The sequence below is a fragment of the Physella acuta genome, unplaced genomic scaffold (assembly GCF_028476545.2).
Source record: "Physella acuta isolate Inbredline_101_S28 unplaced genomic scaffold, ASM2847654v3 ptg000017l, whole genome shotgun sequence".
Lineage (NCBI taxonomy): Eukaryota > Metazoa > Mollusca > Gastropoda > Physidae > Physella > Physella acuta.
In genome coordinates, this window is record NW_026731537.1 from 534,244 (window position 1) to 557,677 (window position 23,434).

General features: G+C 44.4%; 1 protein-coding gene across 1 annotated transcript in view; it reads right to left on the reverse strand.

Moving 5' to 3' along the window:
• Positions 1-640: 640 nt before the first annotated feature.
• Positions 641-23,434, reverse strand: part of LOC131938666 (uncharacterized) — a 30,151-nt gene continuing 7,357 nt past the window's right edge. The window contains exons 10-30 of the mRNA XM_059296794.1: positions 20,841-20,944; positions 20,476-20,604; positions 20,129-20,284; positions 19,627-19,742; positions 19,173-19,278; positions 19,002-19,010; positions 17,821-18,308; positions 17,258-17,320; positions 16,873-17,103; positions 14,499-14,588; positions 13,803-13,984; positions 10,637-10,823; positions 9,566-9,646; positions 8,469-8,660; positions 7,088-7,195; positions 6,422-6,667; positions 5,890-6,149; positions 5,582-5,730; positions 3,317-3,417; positions 2,132-2,354; positions 641-1,650 (exon numbers count right to left, since the gene is read on the reverse strand). Coding sequence (XP_059152777.1) covers positions 758-1,650; positions 2,132-2,354; positions 3,317-3,417; positions 5,582-5,730; positions 5,890-6,149; positions 6,422-6,667; positions 7,088-7,195; positions 8,469-8,660; positions 9,566-9,646; positions 10,637-10,823; positions 13,803-13,984; positions 14,499-14,588; positions 16,873-17,103; positions 17,258-17,320; positions 17,821-18,308; positions 19,002-19,010; positions 19,173-19,278; positions 19,627-19,742; positions 20,129-20,284; positions 20,476-20,604; positions 20,841-20,944 — 4,114 coding nt within the window. The 3' untranslated portion in view covers positions 641-757. The remainder of the gene's footprint in view (positions 1,651-2,131; positions 2,355-3,316; positions 3,418-5,581; positions 5,731-5,889; positions 6,150-6,421; positions 6,668-7,087; positions 7,196-8,468; positions 8,661-9,565; positions 9,647-10,636; positions 10,824-13,802; positions 13,985-14,498; positions 14,589-16,872; positions 17,104-17,257; positions 17,321-17,820; positions 18,309-19,001; positions 19,011-19,172; positions 19,279-19,626; positions 19,743-20,128; positions 20,285-20,475; positions 20,605-20,840; positions 20,945-23,434) is intronic.

Sequence of the window (23,434 nt, forward strand, 5' to 3'; positions counted from 1 at the left end):
TGCGGTTAAATGTGAACATTTTATTTTGAAGTTTGAAAAATCCATGACAGTTTCTGTTGACTGACAGACACATTTGGGCAACAAGTGACAGTTCAAACAACAGCAGTGACGTGACAGGTTGGGCTACGTTAATTATCACACCTGGTTCACGTTAATTATCACAACTTTTTATTCAGTTGTGGTTGAGAAAACTGATTGGCATAAGCTCATGTCATCTATCACAGACAGCAAACATGTTAGACAATAAGTCTCTATCAAGGGGAGGGAAGTCCAATTATCCACAGTATTGTTAAGATTAAGCTGTTGAATGTTCTACAGCAATTGTTGGATGTCAGTTGTAGAGTTGGGTTGTATGACGTCAGTTGTTGGGTGGTATGACGTCAGTTGTTGGGTGGTATGACGTCACTTGTAGGCACTAAAGCTAATACTGAATGCAAACTTTAAAAACACGAACAAAATTTTCACTGTACAACAACACTAACAACAGCTTTATACAAATACCTCAGTCCAACCTACCCCCCCCCCCACACACACACACGTACACTTGTCGTTACAAACCATTCGTAACTCAGTCACCACAACCCACTCCCCCACACATACAGCCCCCCCCCCCCCACACACACACATAGATGTCCTCTCCTTCCCCCACACATCTGGTCACCATGTTTTTAACACTGACCTACGCTGTGACCTGATGCGCACTCAAAAAAAAAAACAAAAAAAAGTTTTAGTTTTGGAAGAAAATGGTTGTAGTCGTCTATGGTAGAGTCGCTAGCGCCTGACCATTGGGCCTTGTGTCGTGTTGATCGCCCTTTATTTCATGTGATTCATGAGAGTGATCGCCCTTTATTTCATGTGATTCATGAGAGTGATCGCCCTTTATTTCATGTGATTCATGAGAGTGATCGCTTTTTATTTCATCTGATTCATGAGAGTGATCGCCCTTTATTTCATGTGATTCATGAGAGTGATCGCTTTTTATTTCATCTGATTCATGAGAGTGATCGCCCTTTATTTCATGTGATTCATGAGAGTGATCGCCCTTTATTTCATCTGATTCATGAGAGTGATCGCCCCTTTTCTTTTCTTCTTCTTGGTGGTTTGCAAGGCCCGAGCTTTTAGCGGTTTCATCTTTAGGGTTGTCAGGCTGGTTGTCCTGATGGTTGTCAGCATGGTTGTCATAACGGTGGTCTGAGGGATGGTTGAGTTTGTGACCTGGTTTACTTTGTGATGGGTCTCTCTCGTCTGAGTCATGAGCATCCACCAGTTTCGATCTGGGTTGGGAGGTGTTGCTGTTTTCCAGCCGGACACTTTCCACTGGCCGGACGCTTTCCACTGGCCGGACACTTTCCGATGGCCGGACACTTTCCACTGTACGGACACTTTCCACTGGCCGGACACTTTCCGATGGCCGGACACTTTCCGATGGCCGGACACTTTCCACTGTACGGACACTTTCCGATGGCCGGACACTCTCCATCGAAGCAACTTTGCTAGACAACGACGATTGATTCAATAGTCTCAACCCCAGGCCAGTAGCCGGGGGTCGGGGCGGGAGGGGCCCCCTCTCCAGCCAGAACTGGGCCCGCTGTAGCAGGTATTCCCGACCCTGCACGAAAGACCCGAGAATGTCGTCCTGCTCAGCGCCGTCTGCAAGAAAGTTAAATCAAGAACATTGCTGTCCACTGTACTCACTGCTAACAACGTTTAGGAAAGTTAAGTCAAGAACACTGTTATCCACTGTACTCACTTTTAACAACGTTTTAAAATCTTAATTAATTTTAATGGACTATTCAATACAGACTGAAATAAACAAAATTAAACAAGCTGCACACAAAGGATAAACCCACTACCCCATAAATCCACCTTATAAACCCACTACCCCAGGGAGTCTAGAACATTTCCAGACTTAACAATCTCAGAACGTTTAAAAAGTTTCAAGAACATAAAGCCAGGGGACTTGAGTTGACCCAAACATTAAGTGGGACACAGCTACAAACTTGACGCGTAACGTTACGATAACAGAACTAGCCAATCAGCTGCTAGCAAACCTAACCCACCAATCAGCTGCTAGCAAACCTAACCCACCAATCATCTGCTAGCAAACCTAACCACCAATGAGCGGACTTACCGAGCGAGCCAATCATTTTGTCCATGTATTTTTTATCCCTGTACAACTCCTCCAGAAGTTTTCTCAACTTGAGGTCATCGATCTGGTCCAGCTGGGATTTGAACACAGGATCCCAGAACTGGCTGGCCTGCGTGGTCGAGTCGCTAGTCTTCTGACCCGGCATGTTGTAGCTCCAGGCTAGAGCCCGACCCCCGGGCGCAGTGGGTGCTGCCTGCCCCAAGTCCTGGGATCAAAGTTTGGGGAATGTTAAAACTTGTCCCTACAGCATGTGGAGACATTCAGTCAAAGTTTGGGGAATGTTAAAACTTGTCCCTACAGCATGTGGAGACATTCAGTCAAAGTTTGGGGAATCTTAAAACTTGTCCCTACAGCATGTGGAGACATTCAGTCAAAGTTTGGGGAATCTTAAAACTTGTCCCTACAGCATGTGGAGACATTCAGTCAAAGTTTGGGGAATCTTAAAACTTGTCCCTACAGCATGTGGAGACATTCAGTCAAAGTTTGGGGAATCTTAAAACTTGTCCCTACACCATGTGGAGACCTTCAGAACTACACGTGTGTAGGTCTGTGTGTGTCACGTGGTCTACACGTGTGTAGGTCTGTGTGTGTCACGTGATCTACACGTGTGTAGGTCTGTGTGTGTCACGTGGTCTACACATGTGTAGGTCTGTGTGTGTCACGTGGTCTACACGTGTGTAGGTCTGTGTGTGTCACGTGATCTACACGTGTGTAGGTCTGTGTGTGTCACGTGGTCTACACGTGTGTAGGTCTGTGTGTGTCACGTGGTCTACACGTGTGTAGGTCTGTGTGTGTCACGTGGTCTACACGTGTGTAGGTCTGTGTGTGTGTGTGTGTGTGTCACGTGGTCTACAGGTGTGTCGGTGTGTGTGTGTGTTTCTGTGCCCCACCCATCTAGCTGCATAGCAACCACCTGTCCACACACACCATAGGTGAGATGGGAGACGTTTTTCTGTGGGGGAGGGGGGGGGCAATTCTTCTCGAGACAGTCATTGACGTCAGACTACACACGTGACTACCATATACATTTACATCAATATTTGGAACCAAAAATTGTGGCACTATAACATTAACTTTAAACAGAGGCATTGACACATAAAAACTGACCCACTATCCTAGACACACCAACATAGACACACCAACATAGACACACTAACATAGACATACCTGACCCTCCCCTTCATGGCTGGCCATATTTCGACCATCACCATGGCGACCATCACCATAGCGACCATCCTGCCACGACCAATGGGGTTGTCCATTTTGACCTGTACATTGGTGGAAACATTTGTGTTGGTCAAACATTGTGTTGGTGAAACATTGTGTTGGTCGAACATTATGTTGGTCAAACATTATGTTGGTCAAACATTATGTTGGTTAAACATTATGTTGGTCAAACATCATGTTGGTTTAACATTATGTTGGTCAAACATTATGTTGGTCAAATATTGTGTTGGTCAAACATTGTGTTGGTCAAACATTGTGTTGGTCGAACATTATGTTGGTCAAACAGTATGTTGGTCAAACATTGTGATGGGCAAACATTGTGTTGGTCGAACATTATGTTGGTCAAACAGTATGTTGGTCAAACATTATGTTGGTCAAACATTATGTTGGTCAAACATTATGTTGGTCAAACATTATGTTGGTCAAGCATTATGTTGGTCAAACATTATGTTGGTCAAACATTTGTGTGTTCTAAGATTGTGTTGGTCAAACATTATGTTGGTCAAACATTATGTTGGTCAAACATTATGTTGGTCAAACATTATGTTGGTCAAACATTGTGTTGGTCAAACATTATGTTGGTCAAACATTATGTTGGTCAAACATTATGTGTTCTAAGATTGTGTTGGTCAAACATTATGTTGGTCAAACATTATGTTGGTCAAACATTATGTTGGTCAAACATTATGTGTTCTAAGATTGTGTTGGTCAAACATTATGTTGGTCAAACATTGTGTTGGTCAAACATTATGTTGGTCAAACATTATGTTGGTCAAACATTATGTTGGTCAAACATTATGTTGGTCAAACATTATGTTGGTCAAACATTATGTTGGTCAAACATTGGTCAAACATTGTGTTGGTCAAACATTGTGTTGGTCAAACATTATGTTGGTCAAACATTATGTTGGTCAAACATTGTGTTGGTCAAACATTATGTGTTCTAAGATTGTGTTGGTCAAACATTATGTTGGTCAAACATTGTGTTGGTCAAACATTATGTTGGTCAAACATTATGTTGGTCAAACATTATGTTGGTCAAACATTATGTTGGTCAAACATTATGTTGGTCAAACATTATGTTGGTCAAACATTGGTCAAACATTGTGTTGGTCAAACATTGTGTTGGTCAAACATTATGTTGGTCAAACATTATGTTGGTCAAACATTGTGTTGGTCAAACATTATGTGTTCTAAGATTGTGTTGGTCAAACATTATGTTGGTCAAACATTGTGTTGGTCAAACATTATGTTGGTCAAACATTATGTTGGTCAAACATTATGTTGGTCAAACATTATGTTGGTCAAACATTATTTTGGTCAAACATTATGTTGGTCAAACATTATTTTGGTCAAACATTATGTTGGTCAAACATTATGTTGGTCAAACATTATGTTGGTCAAACATTATGTTGGTCAAACATTGCGTTGGTCAAACATTATGTTGGTCAACGGTCAAACATTATGTTGGTCAAACATTTGTGTGTTCTAAGATTGTGTTGGTCAAACATTATGTTGGTCAAACATTGTGCTGGTCAAACATTATGTGTTCTAAGATTGTGTTGGTCAAACATTATGTTGGTCAACGGTCAAACATTATGTTGGTCAAACATTGTGTTGGTCAAACATTATGTTGGTCAAACATTATGTTGGTCAAACATTATAATGGTCAAACATTATGTTGGTCAAACATTTGTGTGTTCTAAGATTGTGTTGGTCAAACATTATGTTGGTCAAACATTGTGTTGGTCAAACATTATGTTGGTCAAACATTGTGCTGGTCAAACATTATGTGTTCTAAGATTGTGTTGGTCAAACATTATGTTGGTCAACGGTCAAACATTATGTTGGTCAAACATTGTGTTGGTCAAACATTATGTTGGTCAAACATTATGTTGGTCAAACATTATGTTGGTCAAACATTTGTGTGTTCTAAGATTGTGTTGGTCAAACATTATGTTGGTCAAACATTGTGTTGGTCAAACATTATGTTGGTCAAACATTATGTTGGTTAAACATTATGTTGGTCAAACATTATGTTGGTCAAATATTGTGTTGGTCAAACATTATGTTGGTCAAACATTATGTTGGTCAAACATTATGTGTTCTAAGATTGTGTTGACCACAAGAGCAGATTCAGACATGGAGAACACGACTTACGGCCATTTTGTATCCTCTGAAGAAACGCCTTATCTCTCTACTTACGTCCATTTTGTATCCTCTGAAGAAACGCCTTATCTCTCTTCATGCCCTCCAGGGTTCCCTGTGATTGGCTGAACTTTGACCTCTGTGCTCTGGTTGGCTGATATAATCTGTTGAACATCCCATGTCTGATTGGACCTAAAACCTGAGGTCTGCATAGAACAAAGACAATTGTTTTCACAAGGTCTCAATGTACATATTGCGGCTAATGAAACTCTATAGGTCTCACGACTAAAGACTAATAGACGTTTATTGCTTATCTAGTTGTTAATAGAAATTCCTAAAAAAAAACATAATGATAATTCGTTTACTGGTGTAGTTGTGTGCTTGGTTCGTCTGTCAGTTCGTGCTGTCCTTCCATCATGATTGATGCGTCAACTGTTTCATATGGTCGACCGTCTGTTGCACGTAGTTGACCGTCTGTAGCACGTAGTTGACCGCCTGTTGCAGGAAGTTGACCGCCTGTGGCAGGAAGTTGACCGCCTGTGGCAGGAAGTTGACCGCCTGTGGCAGGAAGTTGACCGTTTGTTGCAGGTGGTGACCGTTCTGGAACTGGCCCAACCAACAAGGTCTGGAAATAAAGAGTTTGTAGCAGGAGTAAAAAAAAGTTTGACCCCGGCATTGCCAGGGTTTAACCTGACCTTGAATTTAACCTGACCTTGCCCAGGGTTTAACCTGACCTTGCCCAGGGTTTAACCTGACCTTGCCCAGGGTTTAACCTGACCTTGCCCAGGGTTTAACCTGACCTTGCCCAGGGTTTAACCTGACCTTGCCAGGGTTTAACATGACCTCGAATTTAACCTGAGCGTGCCAGGGTTTAACCTGACCAGGGTTTAGCCTCACCTTGCCTGTTGTACCATCACCGTCCTTCGACCATCTGCCAGACGTGAAGTTGACGTCAGCCTTGCCCGTGTGAGCAGGTCTATTCAGTTTAACCGCACGTGCATCCACACGTGCAAGCGGCACGCTAATGTCTCCAGGCCGCAGCCTTGACCTCCCATGACCCTTCTGGTTTTTGGACTCAATGCTAGCGCCAATCAACAGTTTGTTGAGCTGTCTTCTGTCTGCTGTCTTCACACGTTTCCTGTGCTGATGACGTCATGACAACAGTTAGGTCAAGGGCAAAGACTAGAAAGTATGGCAAACACACCAGGACACACCGCGACACACCGCGACACACCACCAAGACACACCAAGACTCACCAAGACACACCAACAAGACACACCAACAAGACACTCCAAAAAGACACACCAACAAGACACACCACCAAACCACACCAAGACACAAGACCAAGACACACCACCAAGGCACACCAAGACACACCGCGACACACCACCAAGACTAGCCACCAAGACACACTAAGACTTACAAAGACACACCACCAAGACACACCACCAAGACACACCAACAAGACACACCAACAAGACACACCAACAAGACACACCAACAAGACACACCACCAAGACACAAGACACACCACCAAGACACACCGAGACACACCACGTTACCTTGTGTCTGGATCCAGCCTCCCCCGTGCTGTCCTGACCTTCTAGAAGCGTCTGACGTCTCTCAGTCAGTCTAGAACCTTCGTCCTTCTGTAGGCCCAGAGCTGGTTGCTGGTAAAGGTCAAAACAAGAGTTACACAGCTAGACGCAACTACACATACACACACAGATAACACACAAACTGTCGATATGATCTCGCCAGAAAGCACATATGGATGATGTGGATAAACTAAACGCAAAAAAGCGGGTAATCCACACACTCCATTTTGTTCCATGTTTAAAGCCCATCCATTTGGAAACCGTTCTTTTAAAACAACTCACAGTCAATCCAGCAGAAGAGCTTGTATTGTCCAACACTTTCCTCCCTCCCCTCTCCCCACGGGCTATATCAGCACTAGCTGATATAACACATTCACTCCCTGTTATAAGAACATCCCTCTCAGCCTCAGAGTGTTCTGTCCTCCCAAAAAACAGCCTCTCGTAGTCAACAAAAGTTTTGCTGGAACCTTCCTTTGTCCCAAACCATTTCAAGTGTTGGGACTCTGTGGGGTGCGTCGTGAGCATGGAGAGGTACATGAGAAACTTCTAGAAATGTTCCCAAATAACAGAATCTTGTTCTTTTTTTAATTTCTGCTGTCTGTGTAGTTGCTTTGTGCCGGAATTTTTCTTTTAAGTACAACACATTTCACTTCTTCCAGAGAACGATTGATAAAATAACTGACACATTAAAATCAAGTGACAAAATGAAGAACACAAAAGTGACTCAAACGACTAAAACCAAATCCAAGTAGCAGCAGCAACATTAAATCAACGCGACAACAACACGTCCTGTTCACGTGACTCTAGCCTCAACACCAGCCCGTCACGTGACTCGACCCCCCCCCCCCCCCCCACGTTGATCCAATACTCGACTCCCACACGGGGAAACTTGTTCAGTTTGGTATTGACGGCTGGCTGGCGTTCGATCAGTTAGGATTAACTAGGATTGTCGTTTAGGATTAACGAGGATTGTCGCTTAGGATTAACTAGGATTGTCTAGCTGCTAGAGATCAGCACGGACATAAATCCTGGCATTCAATTTGTTGTGGGGGTGGTAGTGGGGTAGGACTGGTAGTGGGGGTGGTAGTGGGGTAGGACTGGTAGTGGGGGTGGTAGTGGGGTAGGACTGGTAGTGGGGGTGGTAGTGGGGTAGGACTGGTAGTGGGGGTGGTAGTGGGGTAGGACTGGTAGTGGGGGTGGTAGTGGGGTAGGACTGGTAGTGGGGGTGGTAGTGGGGTAGGACTGGTGGTGGTAGTGTGGGTGTAGTGGGACTAGGGATGTTAGTGGGAGTGAGATTGGGGGGGGGGCTGGTAGTTGAAGGGGTTCGCTGTGTTGTGATAGCTACCTTGTCATTCAATGTGGCACCTATTAGTGTCTGCCTTCTGCCCAGTAGACCTGCTTGTGCCCCGCCCACCAATGTCTGCCTTCTGCCCAATATGCCTCCCAATGCCCCTTCTCCTGTGAGTGAGGTCTCTGCCTTCAGGGCAGTAGAGTGTGGAGCAGTCGATGATACATTTGGGCTCGACTTCATCAAAGTCTGTGGACAGTATCCCGTGTTAAGTTTTGATGTTACAAGCGTGATACAACACATCCTCATTGGAAACCCCTGACTCACCATGCCACCAGCATTATCTGCCCCTGACTCACCATACCACCAGCATTATCTGCCCCTGCTAACCCCTGACTCACCATACCACCAGCATTATCTGCCCCTGCTAAACCCTGACTCACCATACCACCACCATTATCTGCCCCTGCTAAACCCTGACTCACCATACCACCACCATTATCTGCCCCTGCTAACCCCTGACTCACCATACCACCATCATTATCTGCCCCTTCTAACCCCTGACTCACCATGCCATCATCATTATCTGCCCCTTCTACCCCTGACTGACCATGCCATCAGCATTATCTGCCCCTGCTAACCCCTGACTCACCATACCACCAGCATTATCTGCCCCTGCTAACCCCTGACTCACCATACCACCAGCATTATCTGCCCCTGCTAACCCCTGACTCACCATACCACCACCATTATCTGCCCCTGCTAACCCCTGACTCACCATACCACCATCATTATCTGCCCCTTCTAACCCCTGACTCACCATGCCATCATCATTATCTGCCCCTTCTACCCCTGACTGACCATGCCATCAGCATTATCTGCCCCTGCTAACCCCTGACTCACCATACCACCAGCATTATCTGCCCCTGCTAACCCCTGACTCACCATACCACCAGCATTATCTGCCCCTGCTAACCCCTGACTCACCATACCACCACCATTATCTGCCCCTGCTAACCCCTGACTCACCATACCACCATCATTATCTGCCCCTTCTAACCCCTGACTCACCATGCCATCATCATTATCTGCCCCTTCTACCCCTGACTGACCATGCCATCAGCATTATCTGCCCCTGCTAACCCCTGACTCACCATACCACCAGCATTATCTGCCCCTGACAACTTCATCAGTTCCTGGTGTTGTTTGAGCTCGTTCTCCAGCTCGTTGAACCTCTGAAAGGTCAAGGTCAAAGTTGAATTGAGTGACAACGATACCATATCCAAGTCCTCCTCTCCTGAACCTCCCCAACATGACTCACAAACTCCTCCCCTCCCCTCCCCTACTCACAAACTCCTCCCCTCCCCTACTCACAAACTCCCCCCACCCCTCCCCTACTCACAAACTCCCCCCACCCCTCCCCTACTCACAAACTCCTCCCCTCCCCTACTCACAAACTCCCCCCACCCCTCCCCTACTCACAAACTCCCCCCACCCCTCCCCTACTCACAAACTCCCCCCACCCCTCCCCTACTCACAAACTCCTCCCCTCCCCTACTCACAAACTCCCCCCACCCCTCCCCTACTCACAAACTCCTCCCCTCCCCTACTCACAAACTCCCCCCACCCCTCCCCTACTCACAAACTCCTCCCCTCCCCTACTCACAAACTCCCCCCACCCCTCCCCTACTCACAAACTCCCCCCACCCCTCCCCTACTCACAAACTCCTCCCCTCCCCTACTCACAAACTCCCCCCACCCCTCCCCTACTCACACTCCTCCCCTCCCCTACTCACAAACTCCCCCCACCCCTCCCCTACTCACAAACTCCTCCCCTCCCCTACTCACAAACTCCCCCCACCCCTCCCCTACTCACAAACTCCTCCCCTCCCCTACTCACAAACTCCCCCCACCCCTCCCCTACTCACAAACTCCTCCCCTCCCCTACTCACAAACTCCCCCCTCCCCTCCCCTACTCACAAACTCCCACCACCCCTCCCCTACTCACAAACTCCCCCCACCCCTCCCCTACTCACAAACTCCTCCCCTCCCCTACTCACAAACTCCCCCCTCCCCTCCCCTACTCACAAACTCCCACCACCCCTCCCCTACTCACAAACTCCCCCCACCCCTCCCCTACTCACAAACTCCTTCCCTCCCCTACTCACAAACTCCCCCCACCCCTCCCCTACTCACAAACTCCTCCCCTCCCCTCCCCTACTCACAAACTCCTCCTCTGATGTCCTAAACCTCCCCTCCCCCCGACTGTCCAACACTCCCTGCTCCTGTAGCTGTTGTCTGGCTGTCGTGTAGTGCTGATACTGGGAGAAATATGGGATGTCTGCAGACCCCCCGGGCTCACTACCCCCGGGGTGACGGCTCCTGTGATCCAGAGGGTGGACTTTCTTGTCGCTGAATGGGGGTGGGGAGATAAAAATATGTGGCTCAATCATCACGCTGAGACGTTCACAAACAGACATACACAACACACATATATGGACAACACGCGGACAATAACATACGTTCATCAAAAATTAGGACGTCTTAAAACCAACATACGACCCACGTACGATAAAACCAACATACGTCCCACGTACGATAAAACCAACATACGTCCCTCGTACGATAAAACCAAAATACGTCCCACGTACGATAAAACCAACATACGTCACACGTACGATAAAACCAACATACGTCTCACGTACGATAAAACCAACATACGACCCACGTACGATAAAACCAACATACGACCCGCGTACGATAAAACCAACGTACGATAAAACCAACATACGTCCCACGTACGATAAACCAACATACGTCCCACGTACGATAAAACCAACATGCGTCTCACGTACGATAAAACCAACATACATCCCACGTACGATAAAACCAACATACGTCTCACGTACGATAAAACTAACATACGTCCCACGTACGATAAAACCAACATACGTCTCACGTACGATAAAACCAACATACGTCCCACGTACGATAAAACCAACATACGTCTCACGTACGATAAAACCAACATACGACCCACGTACGATAAAACCAACATACGACCCGCGTACGATAAAACCAACGTACGATAAAACCAACATACGTCCCACGTACGATAAAACCAACATACGACCCACGTACGATAAAACCAACATACGTCTCACGTACGATAAAACCAACGTACGATAAAACCAACATACGACGACGTACGATAAAACCAACATACGATAAAACCAACATACGACCCACGTACGATAAAACCAACATACGATAAAACCAACATACGACCCACGTACGATAAAACCAACGTACGATATAACCAACATACGTCCCACGTACGATAAAACCAACATACGACCCACGTACGATAAAACCAACATACGTCTCACGTACGATAAAACCAACATACGTCCCACGTACGATAAAACCAACATACGTCGTACGTACGATAAAACCAATATACGTCTCACGTACGATAAAACCAACATACGTCACACGTACGATAAAACCAACATACGACCGACGTACGATAAAACCAACATACGTCGTACGTACGATAAAACCAACATACGTCCCATGTACGATAAAACCAACATACGTACCACGTACGATAAAACCAACATACGTCCCACGTACGATAAAACCAACATACGACCGACGTACGATAAAACCAACATACGTCGTACGTACGATAAAACCTATATACGTCCCATGTACGATAAAACCAACATACGTCCCACGTACGATAAAACCAACATACGTCTCACGTACGATAAAACCAACATACGTCTCACGTACGATAAAACCAACATACGTCTCACGTACGATAAAACCAACATACGTCGTACGTACGATAAAACCAACATACGTCCCATGTACGATAAAACCAACATACGTCGTACGTACGATAAAACCTATATACGTCCCACGTACGATAAAACCAACATACGTCCCACGTACGATAAAACCAACATACGTCCCATGTACGATAAAACCAACATACGTCCCATGTACGATAAAACCAACATACGTCGTACGTACGATAAAACCTATATACGTCCCACGTACGATAAAACCAACATACGTCCCACGTACGATAAAACCAACATACGTCCCATGTACGATAAAACCAACATACGTCTCACGTACGATAAAACCAACATACGTCCCACGTACGATAAAACCAACATACGTCCCATGTACGATAAAACCAACATACGACCCGCGTACGATAAAACCAACATACGTCTCACGTACGATAAAACCAACATACGTCCCACGTACGATAAAACCAACATACGTCCCACGTACGATAAAACCAACATACGTCGTACGTAATATAAAACCAACATACGTCCCATGTACGATAAAACCAACATACGTCGTACGTACGATAAAACCTATATACGTCCCACGTACGATAAAACCAACATACGTCCCACGTACGATAAAACCAACATACGTCCCATGTACGATAAAACCAACATACGTCTCACGTACGATAAAACCAACATACGTCCCACGTACGATAAAACCAACATACGTCCCATGTACGATAAAACCAACATACGACCCGCGTACGATAAAACCAACATACGTCTCACGTACGATAAAACCAACATACGTCCCACGTACGATAAAACCAACATACGTCTCACGTACGATAAAACCAACATACGTCTCACGTACGATAAAACCAACATACGTCCCATGTACGATAAAACCAACATACGTCTCACGTACGATAAAACCAACATACGTCTCACGTACGATAAAACCAACATACGTCCCATGTACGATAAAACCAACATACGACCCGCGTACGATAAAACCAACATACGTCCCACGTACGATAAAACCAACATACGACCCGCGTACGATAAAACCAACATACGTCCCACGTACGATAAAACCAACATACGACCCACGTACGATAAAACCAACATACGACCCACGTACGATAAAACCAACATACGTCCCACGTACGATAAAACCAACATACGTCCCACGTACAAAGATAAGACACAACGTTCAATGTGATGTGGACCACTGTAGGTTTTGTACTGCAGTCAATCTGCGCAGACTTTTTATCGTGTACATATTTGTCATGCCGATAATACTGACATATAGCACACCTGACTGACAACACACCTGACTGACAACACACCTGACAACACACCTGACTGACAACACACCTGACTGACAACACACCTGACTGACAACACACCTGACTGACAACACACCTGACTGACAACACACCTGACTGACAACACACCTGACTGACAACACACCTGACTGACAACACACCTGACTGACAACACACCTGACTGACAACACACCTGACAACACACCTGACAACGCACCTGACAACAAACCTGACTGACAACACACCTGATTCCCACCAGCACGCCCCTGCCCTTGGTTCCTCTCTTTCTGTCCCATCCTGCCCTGGCTAACGCCGCTCTCATCGACGTCATCAGATCGACGGAAATTCCCACACCGGATGACGTCAGAGTTTTGGTGACGGCGTCTCTTGCCTCCAGATCTTTCCGGAACTTTGGCTTGGTCTTGTCCTGTGGCAGAGTTTAAAATAGTCTGGGCTGTCTAGTCACAGAGAGGGATAGTTGACAACTATACATATATATACATGCACTAAAGTGGGGTCGTTGACCCCTATATTTACCTGCACTAAGGTGGGGGTCGTTGACCCCTATATTTACCTGCACTAAAGTGGGGTCGTTGACCCCTATATTTACCTGCACTAAGGTGGGGGTCGTTGACCCCTATATTTACCTGCACTAAAGTGGGGTCGTTGACCCCTATATTTACCTGCACTAAGGTGGGGGTCATTGACCCTTATATTTACCTACACTAAGGTGGGGTCGTTGACCCCTATATTTACCTGCACTAAGGTGGGGGTCGTTGACCCCTATATTTACCTGCACTAAGGTGGGGGTCATTGACCCCTATATTTACCTACACTAAGGTGGGGGTCATTGACCCCTATATTTACCTACACTAAGGTGGGGGTCATTGACCCCTATATTTACCTACACTAAGGTGGGGGTCATTGACCCCTATATTTACCTGCACTAAGGTTGGGTCGTTGACCCTCTGCTCCCAAGATTTAGCTAGCCTGGCCTGGTAGTGGCTAGCGATGATCATCTTAGCGCGTCTCTGTCAGAAATACGGAAATGACGTCATTCGACAAAACAACACAGTTTCATGACGTCATAATTATCATTCTACTTAAAACGTCAGTATGTCATTTACTCCCCATGATATCCAACTGAATGACAAATGACACATCAAGTATAAGGTTCATGGCATCCATTCAATGCTACTTACAATCGATTATCCACTACACGTTATCCATCTTGGCCTACCTACTGATTACATGACAACACGGAATTAAAATGTCCCAAAGGTAACATATTTTATCTGGCAAATTTTCAACAGACTTGCCACCAAGCCCCCAGCAACACAGTGTGTGTCTTAATGTGTCGTAGTGTGTCGTGACGATAGCATATTGATTGCGACACATTAGCATACGAATGCTCCCAAGTGAAATGAACAGTGAATGTCTGGCGTCCTACAAGATTAAGATTTTAATTCATCAAATCCAAATTCCAATACTGCAGGCGATAAAGGCCATTATTTTCTTCAGGTTGCTGATTTTTTACGTCAAAAGTTAAATTGATTGATTTCAAAGTGTCCAAAATATCAGTGAGATGTTGCCGTTGCAAAGTGTCCAAAATATCAGTGAAATGAAAATTATAAAAATCTCATCACTTTCTGTGTAGCACTTGGCAAAATTATAAAAATCTCATCACTTTCTGTGTGGCACTTGGCAAAATTATAAAAAGATTATATCTATCGTGCGTCTTTTTAGCTTCATTACATAAAGATGATATAAACTTGACGTTTATTTAGGAAAAGATTTAATTAATATCATTGCGGAGCAAACAATTCACACTTAACTTCAACCTTCAAATAAACATTTGAGGTCTGAGGTTAAGCTTAAAACCCACCTGTTTTCCGGCTAAATCCGCGCACTACCACATGTCTGACGTTTGACAGGCTAAACCTCTAGCCTGGTTTAACCACTGGTTAAACCTCTAGGTTAGTTTAACAAAAACCATCCAGATATAGTCACATACACAGTCTGAGTCCTGAACGACCACTGACTGTTACAAGATCTTACGAGGTCTAGCCCCACACACAACCCCCACACACCCCACACACAAACCCCACACACATACCCCACACACAAACCCCACACACGTGGTAACATAAAAATGTTTTGAACGACTGACAACAGTGTCTCCTGAAACAACTTACCCCCCCCCCCCTATCCCCACCCCCCAAACATTTAAGTATTGAATGGCTAACGGCGTCAAACAACTTCTCTAACTGTAGGGAGACAATGTGCACAAAGTCGGCTAACAGGCGCGATCCCAGCCACGACCCCAGCCACGATCCCTAACACGACCCCAGCCAGTGATTCTACTACCGCTCCCCCTGTTCGATCTATTGATGGGACTGACCCTGGGGTAAGATCACGATATACACGGGCAGTGGGGTCGGGCCATGATTTACATAATTTCAAAAGGCCGCCCCAGTTCCAATAGAATACGGGGTGTTTGTATGCGGGGAGAAAATCAAAGTGAAACGCATGGGTTGGTTGTAAGGACAGTAACTCGATGTAAGACAGCAGGGGCAATAACTCGATGTAAGACAGCAGGGGCAGTAACTCGCTGTAAGACAGCAGGGACAGTAACTCGATGTAAGACAGCAGGGGCAGTAACTCGATGTTAGCCCATAAGGGCAGTAACTCTATGTAAGACAGCAGGGGCAGTAACTCGATGTAAGACAGCAGGGCCAGTAACTCGATGTAAGACAGCAGGGGCAGTAACTCGATGTAAGACAGCAGGGCCAGTAACTCGATGTAAGACAGCAGGGGCAGTAACTCGATGTAAGACAGCAGGGGCAGTAACTCGATGTAAGACAGCAAGGGCAGTAACTCGATGTAAGACAGCAAGGGCAGTAACTCGATGTAAGACAGCAGGGGCAGTAACTCGATGTAAGACAGCAGGGACAGTAACTCGATGTAAGACAGCAGGGACAGTAACTCGATGTAAGACAGCAGGGGCAGTAACTCGATGTAAGACAGCAGGGGCAGTAACTCGATGTAAGAGCAGGGGCAGTAACTCGATGTAAGACAGCAGGGACAGTAACTCGATGTAAGACAGCAGGGGCAGTAACTCGATGTAAGACAGCAGGGGCAGTAACTCGATGTAAGACAGTAGTGAAAGTAAATCAGTTGCCTGCACAGAAAAATATTTCGCCCCATTTAAAATACGCCAAAATTTGACTACAAGTTTGGATTCAATGGAATATATGCGCTAAGAAAAATATCAAGAGTACCGTCTATCACTGCTGGACACAAACAAGTACTCACCTCGCTGTCATCGCTGTTGGTGTCTGAGTCCTGGTCAGTTCCAGAGCCCAGGTGAGATCTTGTCCTGGAACCCGAGCCGGACCCAGTGGTGCCACTGCTGTCTGTTTGAAAGCCCTCGTCAGACCCTCGGCCGGTCGTCCCACCGGTCGTCCCACCGGTCGACTCACCGGTCGATTCACCGGAACCGGAACTGTCGTCTGTGACGTCATGGCTGCTGTCGCTGCCGTCGACCTTGACATTTGTAAACAAAAAATCCAAAGGTGGTGACGTAAGAATCTATCAATGGATCAAGTAGGCAGCACTAGCAGTTGACAAGTGTAGTTCATCAGGCAATTGTAGATCTAAACCTAACACGACTCACCTGTAAACCTACCACAAGACTCACCTCAGTCTTAGACCTTCCACCAGATTGATGACGTTTTCGTCGCCTCCCCTTCTTTCTTTTAACCTGAAATATTTTGGATCTGATACATAGATCTAGAACATAGAACATAGAACATAGATCTGTCTAGACAGGAAGTCCAACATAGCCTCTCGCTTGAACTAAACTAGAGTGGCTAAATATACCAGTGCTGGATCTATGATCTAGATCTAGATTTTCTATGTACAACTCTATGTTCTAAATCTATGTTCTAGATCTATGTTCTAATTATATGTACTAGATCTATGTTCTAGATTTAAGTTCTAACGCCGTCAGAGTTTCTTCCAGACATCTCTTCGGGGGGGGGGGGCAAAGCCCCCCCGAAAATTTTTTACCGCCCCCCCGAACGAAATGAAATTTATATAATTTATATAGAAAATATATACTTTTAACAGTGTCCGCCCCCCCGAAGAAAGTTTACCGCCCCCCCCCCCCGAAGATTTCAAGTGCCCCCCCCCCCCGGAGAAAAAAGTCTGGAAGAAACACTGAACGCCGTCTTAAGTTACCCCAACCAAAAAAAAACTTACAGTAGCTGTAGCACTTCCTCTCACGACACCATCAGTCTCCTTCATTTCATCGTCACCTTCATCTCTTTCGTTGTCAACATCCTGTCTCCTGTCGATCTCATCTGTGACGTCATTCTCCCCCTCTCCCACTTCCGGTTTCGGCTGCTCATGCGTAAATTTAAACTTGGACCTTTTCAAAAGTCGAATTTCTGGGGCCTTGTCTACAGACGTGGTGAAAATGTCCATGTACCCCGCCCCTCCCTTCCCAACCAACTCCCTCCACCCTCCCTTTAATTGTTCCTCATCCCTCCCACCTCCTCCCTCTCTCCGATCGTCACCATCGTCCCCTCCCCTGCCGGCAATTCTCTCCTCATCATCCCTCGCCTTCCTCAGCCGCCGAAGACACCGTCTACCCCGCAGACAGTACCAGAGCAGACACAGTATGATGACCAACACGACGACAGCGGCAATCACTGACACGATGATGACCCAATTAATTTCATCCACAGCTGCAAAAGTTCATTAGCCGTTAATGTCATGAAATTCACAACATGTCAATTACTCAAGCCAATCTACACGTCACGACAAGTAATTAGCACACGTGTGTTGAACTGTCAGGCTGGGAGAATGTACAAAGTGTGACGTCACGGTGACGACACAGTGACGAAACAGTAACAACATACAAGGACTACTTTAAATAACCCCCCCCCCCCCCCCCACACACACACACACGCTTGTATCTCTAATGGCCAAGTTATAAATTACACGTAAATAGACTTTACACAAAAATAGACTACACAAAAATAGACTTTACACACAAATAGACTTTACACAAATAGACTTTACACAAATAGACTTTACACAAAAATAGACTACACAAAAATAGACTTTACACAGAAATGGACTTTACACAAATGGACTTTACACACAAATGGACTTTACACAAATGGACTTTACACAAAAATAGACTTTACACACAAATAGACTACACAAAAATAGACTTTACACACAAATAGACTTTACACAAATAGACTTTACACAAATAGACTTTACACAAAAATAGACTACACAAAAATAGACTTTACACAGAAATGGACTTTACACAAATGGACTTTACACACAAATGGACTTTACACAAATGGACTTTACACAAAAATAGACTTTACACACAAATAGACTTTAGAGAAATAGACTTTACTTACGACAAGAACCTGGAGAAAAAAATTAAAAATCTGTAATTAGATGAAACAATTAGCTAACCATACAACTTTTTAAAGTCTAATTTCTAGGAACTTTTTGTACATATTCCCTCCCCACATCTGTCGACCCCTTTAAGTCATGACCCCTACATTTGATGACCCCTAAGAGCTCACCTATGTGGATGTAGGTGAACCCCGAGACCCCATCAGCTGATTGGTTGACGTCACATCCTCTGGGTGACTCGGTGAAGCGCAGAGTTTGACCAGACACCTCGTAGGCCTGTGGGTGGGGGAGGAGACAAAGACACGGTATGATGTACAAAAAACAATATATGAGGTACAAAAGACACTATATGACGTACACTTTTCTCTGGCTAATTAAATTATCTAAATAAAAATTTCTAGAGCTGTCATTAATTTAAATGACAGACACCGGAGATCATTAGCTAATAATGTAATTAGATTAGAGATCATTAACTAAAAATAAAATAGATTCCAGATCAGTAGCTAATAATGTAATATTGTTAGAGACCATTAACTAATAATATAATTAGATTAGAGATCATTAGCTAACACTATAATTTGATTAGAGAGAATTAGCTGTTGAGATAATAAAACCGGAACTTACCAGACAGACAAACTGGTAGGTGACGTTGTTGTCTGTGACGTCATCGTTGTTGAGGAGGGTCAGGTAGTTACGTGACCCGGAAGTGACGTTGTAGATGCAGGTCATGGCACCGCCAGCTGGGGAACACTTTGTGTTACAGAAATTTTGGCGAGGTCAGACCTAACAGGTGACATATGACTGACCTACCAGGTGACCTATGACAGACCTGCCAGGTGACCTAATATGGATCTACCAGGTGACCTATGACAGACCTACCAGGTGACCTATGACAGACCTACCAGGTGACCTAAGTACCAACCGATTGACCTATGACAGACCTACCAGGTGACCTATGACTGACCTACCAGGTGACCTATGACAGACCTACCAGGTGACCTAAGTACCAACCGATTGACCTATGACTGACCTACCAGGTGACCTATGACTGACCTACCAGGTGACCTATGACTGACCTACCAGGTGACCTATGACTGACCTACTAGGTGACCTAGGACTGACCTACCCGAATAAAAAGGTCTAGTTTGACACGCTGTGTTAGAGAGTTTGATGACCGTCTTGTGAAAACATGTGGTCAGTGTGTAGTCGCACTGTGGGTTGGATGTGTTGTACATGGCCTCAAACACACCTGGGCAGTTGACCGCGGCCTCGGTCAGGTGACCTGTCGGAGGAAATGTCGTAGTTAGTCCTACATGAGGGCAAAATGTCTTAGTTAGTCCTACGCGAGGACAAAATGTCCATGTTAGTCCTATCTCCAATAGGTTTTGGCCTAAAACGTGTGTTGACCCTCACAGCAACTGACCTATAACACAGCAACACAACTCATCTGACCTAAAACACACATTGACACACCTGATCTGATGAGCACGCTGTGTAGTGCCGCGTCGTACGGCAGTGGCGCCGTGCAGATGTCAGTGACGTAATCAACTGACACGGCAGCGTTGAGAGTTGTGACGTAATCCTGGAGGGTCGGGTCTTTCTCTGTGGAAGGGGGGGGGGAAGATTGTAGCAATGATTGTCTACCGTATATTGTTTGGATTGTTCGTTTGGATTGTTTTTTTTTCTTTGTTTTTTTTGGATTGTTTGGGTTGTTGGGATTCTCTCAAGAGAAATAAGTTTTACATGACAATCTTACTTAATTTCATGACAATCTTACTGAATTACACGACAATCTTCCTTAATTATATGACAACCCAATTGAAATGGGCGGGGCTTACCCTGCATGACCTGATAGTAGATGATCTTATTGGTCGCCACTGAAGTCACGTGAACACAAGCGTAAATCCTGACGTAACTTGACCCAATTAATGTGTGAGCTGATCTGTGGGGGGGGGGGGGGGGAGGAGAACAATTCAAATAGCGGTCATTACAGTTGTGTTTACATTATTCAACACTTGGTGTGTGGGAGGGGGGTGTGAACTGTAAATGTTTATTTTTATTTTTTGTCCACTCTGACAGCTGTGAATTGTTTGTAAACATTAATCTATTTTTAGACACCAGTAATATCACGTGTTACCGCCATGCGTGATCTGTTGACCAATTAAAGAGGCAGATATATATATATATATATATATATATATATATATATATATATATATATATATATATATATATATATATATATATATATATATATATATATACATATATATATATATACTAGCCGTCCCGGCCGGGCCCTGCTCTGGCTTCTGTGAAAAACCTTTCTGTTAAAGACCATTACCTGTTTGTTTATTAATCATCATAAACCCGGCACTGCCCACCCAAACCACAACCAACCAAAACCAAAACAACAAAACGCAAACATAACGCTAACACAATTACAAATACAAATACAAACGAAAACAAAAGCCTAACAACAAACCCAACCACAACCACAAAGACCAATACAAACACAAAGAAAAAACAAACAAAAAAGCAAACGAAAGCAAAAACCTAACAACAAACCCAACCACAACCACAAACACCAATACGAATACAAAGAAAAAAACAAACGAAAAAGTAAAACGAAAACAATCCAAATCCAAACGCAAAATCTACCACAAACACAAACACAAACCCAAAGAAAAAAACACAAACGAAAACGAAAAAAGAAAGAACAAAAACGAACCAAATCAAAACGCAACCACTAACGCAAACCCAACCTAAACATAAAGAAAACACAAACGCGAACATAAACGCAAAGTGCTCACAGTCTAGCCCGGGGCAGAATCGCCTGTTTCAGCTTAATAAACAACTATAGTACCCAATTTATTTATAGTCTTTTGCACTCACTTAAACGAACGTAGGTGCCAAACCAAACCTAATGAACAATTATAATACTCCAAGCTTATCCGTAAAATACCTACAACATTTGCACTTGATCAATCCCCGCTAATTGTGTAATTATTTTTTTCCCAACACCAAAACAAAGTAATAAAAAGTAAATTCTTTTCCACTAATCCAATGTTTTATAAAGGCAAGTAATTGTGTTTTCCTAATTTATCAAAGGGAAGTAAGTGCTATATGTATATATATATATATATATATATATATATATATATATAGAGAGAGAGAGAGAGAGAGAGAGAGAGAGACAGAGACAGAGACAGAGAGAGATATTTATCAAGAAAGAGAGATGCAGAGATATAGATGTATGTATATAGAGAGAGATAGAGAGGTATAGAGAGATATGGAGAGATATGAAGAGATAGAGAGAGGTATGAAGAGATAGAGAGAGGTATGAAGAGATAGAGAGAGGTATGAAGAGATAGAGAGAGGTATGAAGAGATAGACAGAGGGTATGAAGAGATAGAGAGGTATGAACAGATAGAGAGAGAGGTATGAAGAGAGAGAGGTATAGAGAGATAGAGAGAGGTATGAAGAGATAGAGAGAGGCATGAAGAGATAGAGAGAAGTATGAAGAGATAGAGAGAGGTATGAAGAGATAGAGAGAGGTATGAAGAGATAGAGAGAGGTATGAAGAGATAGAGAGAGGTATGACGAGATAGAGAGAGGTATGAAGAGATAGACAGAGAGGTATGAAGAGATAGAGAGGTATGAACAGATAGAGAGAGAGGTATGAAGAGAGAGAGGTATAGAGGGATAGAGAGAGGTATGAAGAGATAGAGAGAGGTATGAAGAGATAGAGAGAAGTATGAAGAGATAGAGAGAGGTATGAAGAGATAGAGAGAGGTATGATGAGATAGAGAGAGGTATGAAGAGATAGACAGAGAGGTATGAAGAGATAGAGAGAGGTATGAAGAGATAGAGAGAGGTATGAAGAGATAGACAGAGAGGTATGAAGAGATAGAGAGGTATGAACAGATAGAGAGAGAGGTATGAAGAGAGAGAGAGGTATAGAGAGAATGAGAGAGGTATGAAGAGATAGAGAGAGGTATGAAGAGATAGAGAGAGATATGAAGAGATAGAGAGAGGTATGAAGAGATAGAGAGAGGTATGACGAGATAGAGAGAGGTATGAAGAGATAGACAGAGAGGTATGAAGAGATAGAGAGGTATGAACAGATAGAGAGAGAGGTATGAAGAGAGAGAGGTATAGAGAGATAGAGAGAGGTATGAAGAGATAGAGAGAGGTATGAAGAGATAGAGAGAAGTATGAAGAGATAGAGAGAGGTATGAAGAGATAGAGAGAGAGGTATGAAGAGATAGAGAGGTATAGAGAGATAGAGAGAGGTATGAAGAGATAGAGAGAGGTATGAAGAGATAGAGAGAGGTATGAAGAGATAGAGAGAGGTATGAAGAGATAGAGAGAGAGGTATGAAGAGATAGAGAGAGGTATGAAGAGATAGAGAGAGGTATGATGAGATAGA